Source organism: Octopus sinensis, unplaced genomic scaffold (assembly GCF_006345805.1).
Source record: "Octopus sinensis unplaced genomic scaffold, ASM634580v1 Contig14053, whole genome shotgun sequence".
NCBI classification, from domain to species: domain Eukaryota; kingdom Metazoa; phylum Mollusca; class Cephalopoda; order Octopoda; family Octopodidae; genus Octopus; species Octopus sinensis.
The window spans coordinates 19,124-33,778 of record NW_021833089.1 but is presented as its reverse complement, the minus strand read 5'-3'; the positions used below and the strand labels follow the sequence as shown (position 1 = coordinate 33,778).

General features: G+C 36.8%; 1 protein-coding gene and 4 non-coding genes across 5 annotated transcripts; 1 reads left to right on the top strand and 4 right to left on the bottom strand.

The window, feature by feature from the left end:
• Positions 1-505: 505 nt before the first annotated feature.
• LOC115230007 lies at positions 506-643 on the bottom strand. Its single transcript, XR_003883385.1, has one exon. It is a non-coding gene; the product is annotated as a U4 spliceosomal RNA (small nuclear RNA).
• Positions 644-5,148: 4,505 nt separating this feature from the next.
• Positions 5,149-5,286, bottom strand: LOC115230008. Its single transcript, XR_003883386.1, has one exon. It is a non-coding gene; the product is annotated as a U4 spliceosomal RNA (small nuclear RNA).
• A 4,753-nt stretch (positions 5,287-10,039) lies between these two features.
• LOC115230013 lies at positions 10,040-10,177 on the bottom strand. The gene has a single exon (XR_003883390.1). It is a non-coding gene; the product is annotated as a U4 spliceosomal RNA (small nuclear RNA).
• Positions 10,178-12,173: 1,996 nt separating this feature from the next.
• Positions 12,174-12,311, bottom strand: LOC115230012. Its single transcript, XR_003883389.1, has one exon. It is a non-coding gene; the product is annotated as a U4 spliceosomal RNA (small nuclear RNA).
• A 1,361-nt stretch (positions 12,312-13,672) lies between these two features.
• Positions 13,673-14,371, top strand: LOC115230006 (zinc finger BED domain-containing protein 5-like). Its single transcript, XM_029800254.1, has one exon. It carries the CDS (start codon positions 13,673-13,675, stop codon positions 14,369-14,371), a length of 699 nt encoding a protein of 232 aa, XP_029656114.1.
• Positions 14,372-14,655: the final 284 nt, after the last annotated feature.

Sequence of the window (14,655 nt, the reverse complement as noted above, 5' to 3'; positions counted from 1 at the left end):
GTTTTCCGACTAAAAGGCTATATTAATGTCTATTCTTTAATTGATATTGCACCATCTAACATGCACTTTACCGAAGTGAAGTGAAAATTGTTGTTATGATTATAAACATCTTAGCAAACTGTTAAAGAAAATTGGATCCATTGGTGTTTATAAATCATGAGAAACTGCTGTTTAGACACCAAAAGAAATTGTGTGAAAGCAATTATGTTAATTTGATTTTAATGTAATTACGTTAGTTCCTCTTTTGTTTTCAATAAATATATTGATATTTACACCCCTTTATGTTGTTTTTTGCTCAGTTGCCATTCTTTGATACCTCACTTTTATATTTTAATATTTAGTGCCTTTTAGCTACCGAAATAGTGAGTTATTAAATTTTGAACTAGCTGTCGTTCCTATGCATCATTGCCAAAAAATGACGACGATATGCACTAAATGATCAACGGGACTGTAAGTTTTCCAACCAAAAGGCTATATTAATGTCTATTTTTCAATTGATATTGCACCTCCTCAGAGGTGAGTAAAAATTGCGTTTGCTATCTATTATAGATAGCAACGCGGGGTATTGGGAATAGTTTTCAACTAGCAATAACCACGCCTCGGATTTACCTCATTGGCCATGGTACCGCCTCTGCGCAAAGCTACCGAAACTGACGCCATTTTTCAACTTAACAGAAAATCAACCCTATACAATCACTGATATTGCTTTTCACTTTATTGTTATTCATTAATTCCCGTGAATAGTAGCAATAGATTTCTTTGGTGGCTGTGCATCGGTTGTATATATTTAATTGTTTAACTAATACAAGAATGCCAAATATTTAGTTTTTATATCATATTTATGTTTTTATATGTTTGGTATATGACTTCATACAGAAGTGACCTTTGTTTGATGATGTCAAGGCCATTAGACTGACGTTTATTTTTCTGTTTATACCTGCACAAAGCCATCGGTTGCTCATCCAGAATTTGTATCTGGGTTCTCGACAAAACTCATACACTGACAAACACACATATACACGCACACACAAAGGTAATTCCAATGCTTTCTCTGCTTTTCTAATTATTAAGTTTAGTGTTATATTGAGTACTTTTCTACGGAAGTGAAATCAGAATTTAATTCAGAATTATTCCTACCTAAATTTAGGCCGCATGGCACTTCCACTGCGCACACGGAATTTGCCATGGCGCAAATTTCCACCTTTCTACGGAAATTTTAGGCATCTTCAGAATATTAAAAACAATTGAAAATCATTATAGATTTGAAATATTCAGAGGACAAATGACATTGAATATAAAAATAATTCATTTTTAGAAACGTTTTTGAAATACTTTTAATTCTTTCATTATATATAATGAAGATAAAACCCCGTTATCTATGCAAACTTTTGTTTGTTCTCGCGGAGAATTACTTATGCCTTTGGCCCATTCGATTACGATTTCAAAAACAAAAAACAAAAAAAAATTTATATGGAACAGTAAAAGTTGTAAAATATGACTATTGCAGTCAATTTGATATAGTAAAGTAGCAGAGTATAACAATATTCTTGCTGTTCTATATAAGAGATGAGGAATTATGTACATTATTTACGTTATTTACAGTTGACGGATATTTGTCTTCATCTTTTTTGTTGTTAACAAAACTTTTCGGCTGACATACCCCCCAATCTTCATCAGGTGTCTTGGGGAAATTTCGAACATGAGTTCTCATTCTTAAGGTATTTTTCGATGTTGTTGTTGTTGGTGTTGTTGATATCACATCTAGACTCACCACTTGGCTTGATTCAATTCTGTGAAGTGGGTGGAATTCTTCACGTACGATGTTGACTGTTCTGCTAATGGACTGATTATATCCACAAGGAAGCGGCTCAGTGGATGAATACAACCAGATGGTGAGTCTAGATGTGATAAGTCTGTTCACTAAAGTCCCACTGGTGAAGCACTATCGGTGATTCAAGAAAAACTAGTGATAGTCATCCATCTAAAAGAACGCACTAGTATACCAATAAGAAACTTGATGGAAATGTTAACCTTGTAACGAACTCGTGTGAATATCTTCTCTGGACCTTTTGGGGGTGCGAGAAGCAATCACTTTCCGTTGCTTTAATAATCCAGATTCTCTACCAGTCAGAAACAACAAGACGCAGACGTAAATAATATATATCTACTTTATTCTCTTATGTGGTAACAGATAATTGGTGTATCTGGCATCCCTTTGGTATAGATGTGTCTCAGCTGAACCTTATCGCTGTAAAATAAGAAAGTGTTCAAATGCAAAACGACACTTGTCAAAGATGGCGTCCGGAGAAAGGAAGATGATGTAGTCTGCAACAATTTGGTTAAAGCCTTCGGCCGACTGCTATCAAAATTGGACAGAGAGAATATACGTGTTGTACCTTCGATAGCCATGTCTCAAGTCGCTGCTGACTGCTGCTAGTGGTCAAACGCTCTACGATCCCCTTGCCTCGGCTAACTGCCACGTAGGCAAAAGGGTCCTACTTCCGTTGGTGAAAGCACCAACCCCGCACGCGCGAAACAGGAATGGACGGTGCGCGCGCGCGCCGCTGTATAGCGTCACTACAACCTTCTGTGTAGAAACTACCTACTTAAATATGGACACTGCTATATATCAACAAGAAGAGGGTTTAGCTATTGGTTCGCTATTATCACCGATAATAGCCAATATATAATGGAATACTTTGAGAATTTGACTTAGGATCTACAACACTAAAACCAACCCTATGGTTGCGATATGTTGATGACACCTTCATACTCTGGCCTCACCAGGAAGATATCCAGTGCTGTTAGATCATGTGAACTCAATAAAGCCATCCATACAGTTCACAATGGAAAAAGAAAAAAGACAATCAGCTAGCATTCCTGGACGTATTAATTATACGCACCAAGTAATTATCAGGACATCCGTATACCGCAAGCCGACCTTCACTGGACGATGTCTCAACTTCAACTCCCGTCATCCATACAGTGTAAAGATATGGATTGCTCAGTGCCTAAAACATCGAGCAATGAATATAAGTAGCGATCGTGATACCCACCACAAAGAATTGATTAAGCTCAGTAACACTCTATTGAGCAACAACTACCCCAAAAGCATTCTCTCCACTCCAATTATGAATAAAAGAGAGGATAAAACCAATAAACTGTCCACAGTCTGTCTACCCTATGTGAAAGGCCCCTCCGAAAAGATACAAAAGATATGTAGCCCATATGACATCAGGACAGTATTCAAAAGTAATATAACACTTCGCAAATATCTCTTTCGAGTAAAACCACCAACAGAAGAGAATATGACTAAGAACTGCGTGTACTCCATCGCATGCAGTTGTCGTAGGTTATACAAAGGCGAAACATGCCGCCCTTTCAAAATAATGATAGAGAAACATCGCAAAGCTGTGACACGAGGAGATATTGATAAATCGGGTATAGCTGATCATGTATGAAAAAATGGAGACCACCTCCCCCTGTGGGATAAAGTTAAAATAATAGACAGTGAACACCACTGGAAAATACGAGAACTAAAAGAAGCAGCACATGTGCTAGGACACAACAACCTCCTAAGCAGACCAAGTGCAGATATGAACAGCATATGGGAACCGGTATCAAGGAAGGATAGGAGAATATTAGACTTATGAGTCCTAAAATTCACTCCATAATTGCCCACTGGCATATGGCGTAGGGTTAAGAGCGCTGGCTACTAACTCCAAGTTCGATTCCAGGCAGTGACCTTAATAATAATAACAACATCGAAAAATACCTTAGGAATGAGAACCCAGGTTCGAAATTTCCCCAAGACACCAGATTAATGCTTGAGGGTATATCAGCCGAAACGTTGTGTTAACAACAAACAAGATGAGGACAAATATCCATCAATTGTAAATAATATTCTTGCTGTTAATTTTTATATATACCGTTTCAACATACTGATTCATTTTTAAATTGCAATTTTTAGTGTTTAGCTATAAAAGAAAATTCAAATGTCCGAAGAACAGTTTATTTCTGGATTGGAGTATCATCGCATTCAACTATGTAATGTTAATTCGGACATTAGTGTAAATTAGCTTTAGCACTTTGCATTTTACCACATAATATGCTGACTTGGACAGAGTATTCAACTATATGAATTTTAAGAAATCAGATGAGCATAGAAAGTTTGAACACTAAGAAAATTTGAACATCTCACATGCACATTACCGAAGTGACAATTGTCGTTATGATCATAAACGTCTTAGCAAACTGTTGAAAAAAACAAAAAACAAAAAAAAAACAGGGCCCATAGATGTTTATAAATCACGAGAAACTGCTCTTTGGACATCAAAAGAAAAGGAACAGAAATTGTGTGAAAGCAATTATGTTAATTCGATTTCAATTTAATTACGATAGTTCCTTTTTTTTTTAAACAGATATTTTGATATGTATACCCCTTTATGTATTTTTTGCTTAGCTGCTATTCTTTGATACCTATCACTGTTATGTTTTAATATTTAGCTATCGAAATAGTAAGTTATAAAATTTGTATTGGCAGTCGTTCCTATGCATCATGCCAAAAAAATGACGACGATACGCACTAAATGGTCAATGGGACTCTAAGTTAAGGGAATCATTTAAACAGAGAACGATTGCAATAGGTTTTCCGACTAAAAGGCTATATTAATGTCTATTCTTTAATTGATATTGCACCATCTAACATGCACTTTACCGAAGTGAAGTGAAAATTGTTGTTATGATTATAAACATCTTAGCAAACTGTTAAAGAAAATTGGATCCATTGGTGTTTATAAATCATGAGAAACTGCTGTTTAGACACCAAAAGAAATTGTGTGAAAGCAATTATGTTAATTGATTTTAATGTAATTACGTTAGTTCCTCTTTTGTTTTCAATAAATATATTGATATTTACACCCCTTTATGTTGTTTTTGCTCAGTTGCCATTCTTTGATACCTCACTTTTATATTTTAATATTTAGTGCCTTTTAGCTACCGAAATAGTGAGTTATTAATTTTGAACTAGCTGTCGTTCCTATGCATCATTGCCAAAAAATGACGACGATATGCACTAAATGATCAACGGGACTGTAAGTTTTCCAACCAAAAGGCTATATTAATGTCTATTTTTCAATTGATATTGCACCTCCTCAGAGGTGAGTAAAAATTGCGCTTGCTATCTATTATGGATAGCAACGCGGGGTATTGGGAATAGTTTTCAACTAGCAATAACCACGCCTCGGATTTACCTCATTGGCCATGGTACCGCCTCTGCGCAAAGCTACCGAAACTGACGCCATTTTTCAACTTAACAGAAAATCAACCCTATACAATCACTGATATTGCTTTTCACTTTATTGTTATTCATTAATTCCCGTGAATAGTAGCAATAGATTTCTTTAGTGGCTATGCATCGGTTGTATATATTTAATTGTTTAACTAATACAAGAATGCCAAATATTTAGTTTTTATATCATATTTATGTTTTTATATGTTTGGTATATGACTTCATACAGAAGTGACCTTTGTTTGATGATGTCAAGGCCATTAGACTGACGTTTATTTTTCTGTTTATACCTGCACAAAGCCATCGGTTGCTCATCCAGAATTTGTATCTGGGTTCTCGACAAAACTCATACACTGACAAACACACATATACACGCACACACAAAGGTAATTCCAATGCTTTCTCTGCTTTTCTAATTATTAAGTTTAGTGTTATATTGAGTACTTTTCTACGGAAGTGAAATCAGAATTTAATTCAGAATTATTCCTACCTAAATTTAGGCCGCATGGCACTTCCACTGCGCACACGGAATTTGCCATGGCGCAAATTTCCACCTTTCTACGGAAATTTTAGGCATCTTCAGAATATTAAAAACAATTGAAAATCATTATAGATTTGAAATATTCAGAGGACAAATGACATTGAATATAAAAATAATTCATTTTTAGAAACGTTTTTGAAATACTTTTAATTCTTTCATTATATATAATGAAGATAAAACCCCGTTATCTATGCAAACTTTTGTTTGTTCTCGCGGAGAATTACTTATGCCTTTGGCCCATTCGATTACGATTTCAAAAACAAAAAACAAAAAAAAATTTATATGGAACAGTAAAAGTTGTAAAATATGACTATTGCAGTCAATTTGATATAGTAAAGTAGCAGAGTATAACAATATTCTTGCTGTTCTATATATAAGAGATGAGGAATTATGTACATTATTTACGTTATTTACAGTTGACGGATATTTGTCTTCATCTTTTTTGTTGTTAACAAAACTTTTCGGCTGACATACCCCCCAATCTTCATCAGGTGTCTTGGGGAAATTTCGAACATGAGTTCTCATTCTTAAGGTATTTTTCGATGTTGTTGTTGTTGGTGTTGTTGATATCACATCTAGACTCACCACTTGGCTTGATTCAATTCTGTGAAGTGGGTGGAATTCTTCACGTACGATGTTGACTGTTCTGCTAATGGACTGATTATATCCACAAGGAAGCGGCTCAGTGGATGAATACAACCAGATGGTGAGTCTAGATGTGATAAGTCTGTTCACTAAAGTCCCAACTGGTGAAGCACTATCGGTGATTCAAGAAAAACTAGTGATAGTCATCCATCTAAAAGAACGCACTAGTATACCAATAAGAAACTTGATGGAAATGTTAACCTTGTAACGAACTCGTGTGAATATCTTCTCTGGACCTTTTGGGGGTGCGAGAAGCAATCACTTTCCGTTGCTTTAATAATCCAGATTCTCTACCAGTCAGAAACAACAAGACGCAGACGTAAATAATATATATCTACTTTATTCTCTTATGTGGTAACAGATAATTGGTGTATCTGGCATCCCTTTGGTATAGATGTGTCTCAGCTGAACCTTATCGCTGTAAAATAAGAAAGTGTTCAAATGCAAAACGACACTTGTCAAAGATGGCGTCCGGAGAAAGGAAGATGATGTAGTCTGCAACAATTTGGTTAAAGCCTTCGGCCGACTGCTATCAAAATTGGACAGAGAGAATATACGTGTTGTACCTTCGATAGCCATGTCTCAAGTCGCTGCTGACTGCTGCTAGTGGTCAAACGCTCTACGATCCCCTTGCCTCGGCTAACTGCCACGTAGGCAAAAGGGTCCTACTTCCGTGGTGAAAGCACCAACCCCGCACGCGCGAAACAGGAATGGACGGTGCGCGCGCGCGCCGCTGTATAGCGTCACTACAACCTTCTGTGTAGAAACTACCTACTTAAATATGGACACTGCTATATATCAACAAGAAGAGGGTTTAGCTATTGGTTCGCTATTATCACCGATAATAGCCAATATATAATGGAATACTTTGAGAATTTGACTTTAGGATCTACAACACTAAAACCAACCCTATGGTTGCGATATGTTGATGACACCTTCATACTCTGGCCTCACCAGGAAGATATCCCAGTGCTGTTAGATCATGTGAACTCAATAAAGCCATCCATACAGTTCACAATGGAAAAAGAAAAAAGACAATCAGCTAGCATTCCTGGACGTATTAATTATACGCACCAAGTAATTATCAGGACATCCGTATACCGCAAGCCGACCTTCACTGGACGATGTCTCAACTTCAACTCCCGTCATCCATACAGTGTAAAGATATGGATTGCTCAGTGCCTAAAACATCGAGCAATGAATATAAGTAGCGATCGTGATACCCACCACAAAGAATTGATTAAGCTCAGTAACACTCTATTGAGCAACAACTACCCAAAAGCATTCTCTCCACTCCAATTATGAATAAAAGAGAGGATAAAACCAATAAACTGTCCACAGTCTGTCTACCCTATGTGGAAGGCCCCTCCGAAAAGATACAAAAGATATGTAGCCCATATGACATCAGGACAGTATTCAAAAGTAATATAACACTTCGCAAATATCTCTTTCGAGTAAAACCACCAACAGAAGAGAATATGACTAAGAACTGCGTGTACTCCATCGCATGCAGTTGTCGTAGGTTATACAAAGGCGAAACATGCCGCCCTTTCAAAATAATGATAGAGAAACATCGCAAAGCTGTGACACGAGGAGATATTGATAAATCGGGTATAGCTGATCATGTATGAAAAAATGGAGACCACCTCCCCCTGTGGGATAAAGTTAAAATAATAGACAGTGAACACCACTGGAAAATACGAGAACTAAAAGAAGCAGCACATGTGCTAGGACACAACAACCTCCTAAGCAGACCAAGTGCAGATATGAACAGCATATGGGAACCGGTATCAAGGAAGGCGGCGAGCTGGCAGAAACGTTAGCACGCCGGATGAAATGCTTAGCGGTATTTCGTCTGTCGTTACGTTGTGAGTTCAAATTCCGCCGAGGTCAACTTTGCCTTTCATCCTTTCGGGGTCGATAAATTAAGTACCAGTTACGCTCTGGGGTCGATATAATCGACTTAATACCTATGTCTGTCCTTGTTTGTCCCCTCTATGTTTAGCCCCTGTGGGTAATAAAGAAATAGGTATCAAGGAAGGATAGGAGAATATTAGACTTATGAGTCCTAAAAATTCACTCCATAATTGCCCACTGGCATATGGCGTAGGTTAAGAGCGCTGGCTACTAACTCCAAGTTCGATTCCAGGCAGTGACCTTAATAATAATAACAACATCGAAAAATACCTTAGGAATGAGAACCCAGGTTCGAAATTTCCCCAAGACACCAGATTAATGCTTGAGGGTATATCAGCCGAAACGTTGTGTTAACAACAAACAAGATGAGGACAAATATCCATCAATTGTAAATAATATTCTTGCTGTTAATTTTTATATATACCGTTTCAACATACTGATTCATTTTTAAATTGCAATTTTTAGTGTTTAGCTATAAAAGAAAATTCAAATGTCCGAAGAACAGTTTATTTCTGGATTGGAGTATCAACGCATTCAACTATGTAATGTTAATTCGGACATAGTGTAAATTAGCTTTAGCACTTTGCATTTTACCACATAATATGCTGACTTGGACAGAGTATTCAACTATATGAATTTTAAGAAATCAGATGAGCATAGAAAGTTTGAACACTAAGAAAATTTGAACATCTCACATGCACATTACCGAAGTGACAATTGTCGTTATGATCATAAACGTCTTAGCAAACTGTTGAAAAAAACAAAAACAAAAAAAAAAACAGGGCCCATAGATGTTTATAAATCACGAGAAACTGCTCTTTGGACATCAAAAGAAAAGGAACAGAAATTGTGTGAAAGCAATTATGTTAATTCGATTTCAATTTAATTACGATAGTTCCTTTTTTATTTTAAACAGATATTTTGATATGTATACCCCTTTATGTATTTTTTGCTTAGCTGCTATTCTTTGATACCTATCACTGTTATGTTTTAATATTTAGCTATCGAAATAGTAAGTTATAAAATTTTGTATTGGCAGTCGTTCCTATGCATCATGCCAAAAAATGACGACGATACGCACTAAATGGTCAATGGGACTCTAAGTTAAGGGAATCATTTAAACAGAGAACGATTGCAATAGGTTTTCCGACTAAAAGGCTATATTAATGTCTATTCTTTAATTGATATTGCACCATCTAACATGCACTTTACCGAAGTGAAGTGAAAATTGTTGTTATGATTATAAACATCTTAGCAAACTGTTGAAGAAAATTGGATCCATTGATGTTACACCAAAAGAAATTGTGTGAAAGCAATTATGTTAATTTGATTTTAATTTAATTACGTTAGTTCCTCTTTTGTTTTCAATAAATATATTGATATTTACACCCCTATATGTGGTTTTTTGCTCAGTGGCTATTCTTTGATACCTAACTTTTATATTTTAATATTTAGTGCCTTTTAGCTACCGAAATAGTGAGTTAATAAATTTTGAACTAGCTGTCGTTCCTATGCATCATTGCCAAAAAATGACGATGATATGCACTAAATGATCAACGGGACTGTAAGTCCTGAGGAGACCACCACTGCAGTAAGTTTTCCAACCAAAAGGCTATATTAATGTCTATTTTTCAATTGATATTGCACCTCCTCAGAGGTGAGTAAAAATTGCGTTTGCTATCTATTATGGATAGCAACGCGGGGTATTGGGAATAGTTTTCAACTAGCAATAACCACGCCTCGGATTTACCTCATTGGCCATGGTACCGCCTCTGCGCAAAGCTACCGAAACTGACGCCATTTGTCAACTTAACAGAAAATCAACCCTATACAATCACTGATATTGCTTTTCACTTTATTGTTATTCATTAATTCCCGTGAATAGTAGCAATAGATTTCTTTAGTGGCTATGCATCGGTTGTATATATTTAATTGTTTAACTAATACAAGAATGCCAAATATATAGTTTTTATATCATATTACTGTTTTCATATGTTTGGTATATGACTTCATACAGAAGTGACCTTTGTTTGATGATGTCAAGGCCGTTAGACTGACGTTTATTTTTTGTTTTGCCTGCACAAAGCTATCGACAGCTCATCCAGAATTTGTGTCTCGGTCCTCGATAAAACTCATACACTGACAAACAAACATACACACGCATGCATGCATGCACGCACACACACAATCACCCACGTAAGTTTTGTTTATTCCCGCACAAAGCCATCGGCAGCTAATCTAGAATTTAATTCCCGGTCCAGGACAAAACTCATCGGTACAAACACTCATACATACGCATGCACGACCGGACCTATGCACATACGTCCACATGCGCGTATATACACGGACGGACACACACACACACATGCGCACTCACGTGATTTCAATGCCTTCTCTTTCTTTTTTTTAGTATTAAATGTAATGTTACATTGAGTACTTTTCCACCAAAGTGAAATCAGAATTGAATTCGGAATTTTCTTACCTAAATTTAGGTCGCATGTCATTTCAACTACGCACTCAGAATTTGCTGTTGTACAAATTTCCACATTTCTCCAGGAATTTCAATCATCATCAGAATATTAGAGACAATAAAAATCATTATAGATTTGAAATATTCGTAGGACAAATTACACTAAATATAAAAATAATTTATTCTTATAAACGTTTTTGAAATACTTTTAATCCCTTCATTATAACAAGCGCAAAACCCGCAATCCATGCAAACTTTTATGTTTGTTCTGTGGTGTGTGCGAGATAGTTGATATATAAAGGCACCTACCTTCTCTTCGCTCCGATAGAGACCCTTCAGTGGTAACGGATCCTTCGTCACAGCCCCGACCCGAACGCTAAAGATAGCAGCTGCTTCACCCAACCTTAGCAACGTCTTCACACGTCTTAACACCTCGACAACCCACGTTGGAAAGGCCGAAATCCCCTGCTGCTTCATTAAAAAACAAAATCGACATTGAATGAATAAACAAGTGTAACAATAAAAGTTGTAAAATATGACTATCACAGTCATTTTGATATTATAAAGCAGTAGAGTATAACAATATTCTTGCAGTTATTTTTTATATATAAATTTTCAACATTCTGATTATATTATATTTTTAAATTGCAATTTTTAATGTTTAGCTAAAAAAACAAAAAAAAAAAAAGAAAACAGTTTATTTCTGGATTGTAGTATCATCGCATTCGACTGTTTAATACCAATTCGCTTTTCCTTTTCCCACATAATTTCCTGAAATGTCCAGAGTATTCAACAATATGAATTTTATGAAATCAGATGAGCATAGAAAGTTTGAACATCACACATGCACTTTACCGAAGTGAAAATTGTTATGATTATAAACATCTTAGCAAACTGTTGAAGAAAACTGGACCCATAGATGTTTATAAATCATGAGAAACTGCTGTTTGAACATCAAAAGTAATTGTGTGAAAGCAATTATGTTAATTTGATTTTAATTCAATTACGTTAGCTCCTCTATTGTTGTTAATAAATATATTGATATTTACACCCCTTTATGTGACTTTTTGCTCAGTTGCTATTCTTTGATACCTGTAACTTTTATATTTTAATATTTAGTGCCTTTTAGCTACCGAAATAGTGAGTTATTAAATTTTGATGTAGCTGTCGTTCCTATGCATCATTGCCAAAAAATGACGACGATACACACTAAATGATCAACGGAACTCTAAGTTCTGAGGAGACCACCACTGCAGTAAGTTTTCCAACCAAAAGGCTATATTAATGTCTATTCTTTAATTGATATTGCACCTCCTCAGAGGTGAGTAAAAATTGCGTTTGCTATCTATTATGGATAGCAACGCGGGGTATTGGGAATAGTTTTCAACTAGCAATAACCACGCCTCGGATTTACCTCATTGGCCATGGTACCGCCTCTGCGCAAAGCTACCGAAAATAACGCCATTTGTCAACTTAACAGAAAATCAACCTTATACAATCACTGATATTGCTTTTCACTTTATTGTTATTCATTAATTCCCGTGAATAGTAGCAATAGATTTCTTTAGTGGCTGTGCATCGGTTGTATATATTTAATTGTTTAACTAATACAAGAATGCCAAATATGTAGTTTTTATATCATATTTCTGTTTTCATATGTTTGGTATATGACTTCATACAGAAGTGACCTTTGTTTGATGACGTCAAGGCCGTTAGACTGACGTTTATTTTTTGTTTGTGCCTGCGCAAAGCTATCGGCAGCTCATCCAGAATTTATATCCCGGTCCTCGACAAAATTCATACACTGGCACGCACGCAAACATATGCGCGCGTGCTTACGTAATTTCAATGCTTTCTCTTCTTTTTTTATTATTATTAGTGTTACCTTGGTTACTTTTACACTAAAGTGAAATCAGAATTTGATTTGAAATTGTCTTACCTAAATTTAGACCGCATGATACTTCCACTACGCACTCAGAATTTTCCATGGTGCAAATTTCCTCATTTCTACAGGAATTTTAGTCATCATCAAAAGATTAGAAACAATTGAAAATCGTCATAGATTTGAAACATTCGTAGGACAAATATCAGTGAATATAAAAATAATTCATTTTTATAAATGCTTTTGAAATACTTTTAATTCCTTCATTACATACAACTCAAAACCCCACTATCCACGCAAATTCTTATGCTTGTTCCTGCGGAGAATTACTTATGTCAGGGGTGTCCAGTACGTCGATCACGATCTACCGATCGATCGCAAAGGCAGTGTGGGTAGATCGCATGGCATTAAAAAAACAGACGTCAGCCTATCCACTGCTATGAAATTTGTCACTTGATTGGCATACAGGGCAGCCAGTCTGACATCTGACCTTCTCTGAAACATGCGTCACCACGCATGCGCATACAACGGTGCTAAGTGCTGCAAAACTCTCGCAAGCTAGTTAGTGGGGGAGCTGGACCAAGTAAGAAACCAAAAATCTACCACTTCCATACAGAATGGGAGGAGGACTTTTTTTTTCAAAATGTTATATTCGAAGTGCGTTTGCCTCATCTGCCAGTGTGCCATTGCTATTCCGAAGAAGAGAAATGTGGTGCGGCATTTTCGGATCTTTCATAAAACTATGGCACTGACCCCACCCCCGAAAAGCGAGCTGAGAAAGAGAGTAGTGATGGAACTAAAATCCCAGTTGTCTGGACAGTTGTCATTTTTCACACAGCTAACTTCAAAAGCAAAGGTAGCCACCGAAGTTCATTCCAGTTGAGCCACTTCATCGTTAAGAACAAGAAATCCTTTCAAGATGGAGAGATGGTAAAAGAGGCATTCATTGAAGCAGCTGACTCGTTGTTCCGAGACTTTAAAAACAAACCAGAAATACTATCTTCAATCAAAGCTCTCCAACTATCACGAAGTACGGTTATACGGCGCAGTGAAGCCATGGTCGAGGATTTGACCCAACAACTCTGGAAAGACATCGCGAACTGCGAGTGTTTCTCACTGCAGTTGGACGAGTCTACAGATGTGAGTGACACGGCCCAGCTGTGCATTTTTATTCGGATGGTGTTTACCGATATGACTACAAAAGAGGAGCTGTTAACAGTACTGCCCCTGAAAGAACATACGCGAGGAGAGGACATATTTCAGTCTTCCAAAAACTTTATCGAGAAAACTCAGCTCCCAGTGTGCAAATTGGTGTCCATAACCACGGGCGGAGCACCCACGATGGTTGGCCGGCCAAATGGATTTATTGCCAAGTACAGGGAGTACGATGCTTTCCCGGACTTCCTCAATTACCACTGTATAATACACCAACGAGCGTTATGCGCAAAAATGCTCAACATGAAAGAGATAATGGATGTGGCAACGAAGATCGCTTGTTCTATTCGTGCCAGATCTCTTCAAAGACGGGTATTCCGTGCGCATCTGGAGCAGGTTGACTGTCACCAATTTGAGTTGTTGCTACACACTGACGTGAGATGGCTTAGTCGAGGAAAATTCCTGCAATGATTTCAGGAGTTCTGTCCGGAGATTAAGGAGATTTTCCGTGAAGTTAAACATGCAGAATACAACCAACTAAATGACAATCTGTGACTACTAGACTTGGCATATTTAACCGATCTGACCAACATGTTGAATGACCTTAGTGTAGAGCTGCAAGAAAAAGATAAAACCGTGATCAATATCATCAGCTCAGTTAATGCTTTCAAACGAAAAATGCAACATCTCTCCTCAAAGCTGCAGTGCCATGATTTGGTAAACTTAAAGAACCTCACATCAGAACTAGAGAGCCA

What these genes read in the sequence shown, in the direction of transcription:
- LOC115230006 (XM_029800254.1), top strand. Translation starts at nt 13,673, where the DNA reads ATGGTAAAAGAGGCATTCATTGAAGCAGCTGACTCGTTGTTCCGAGAC.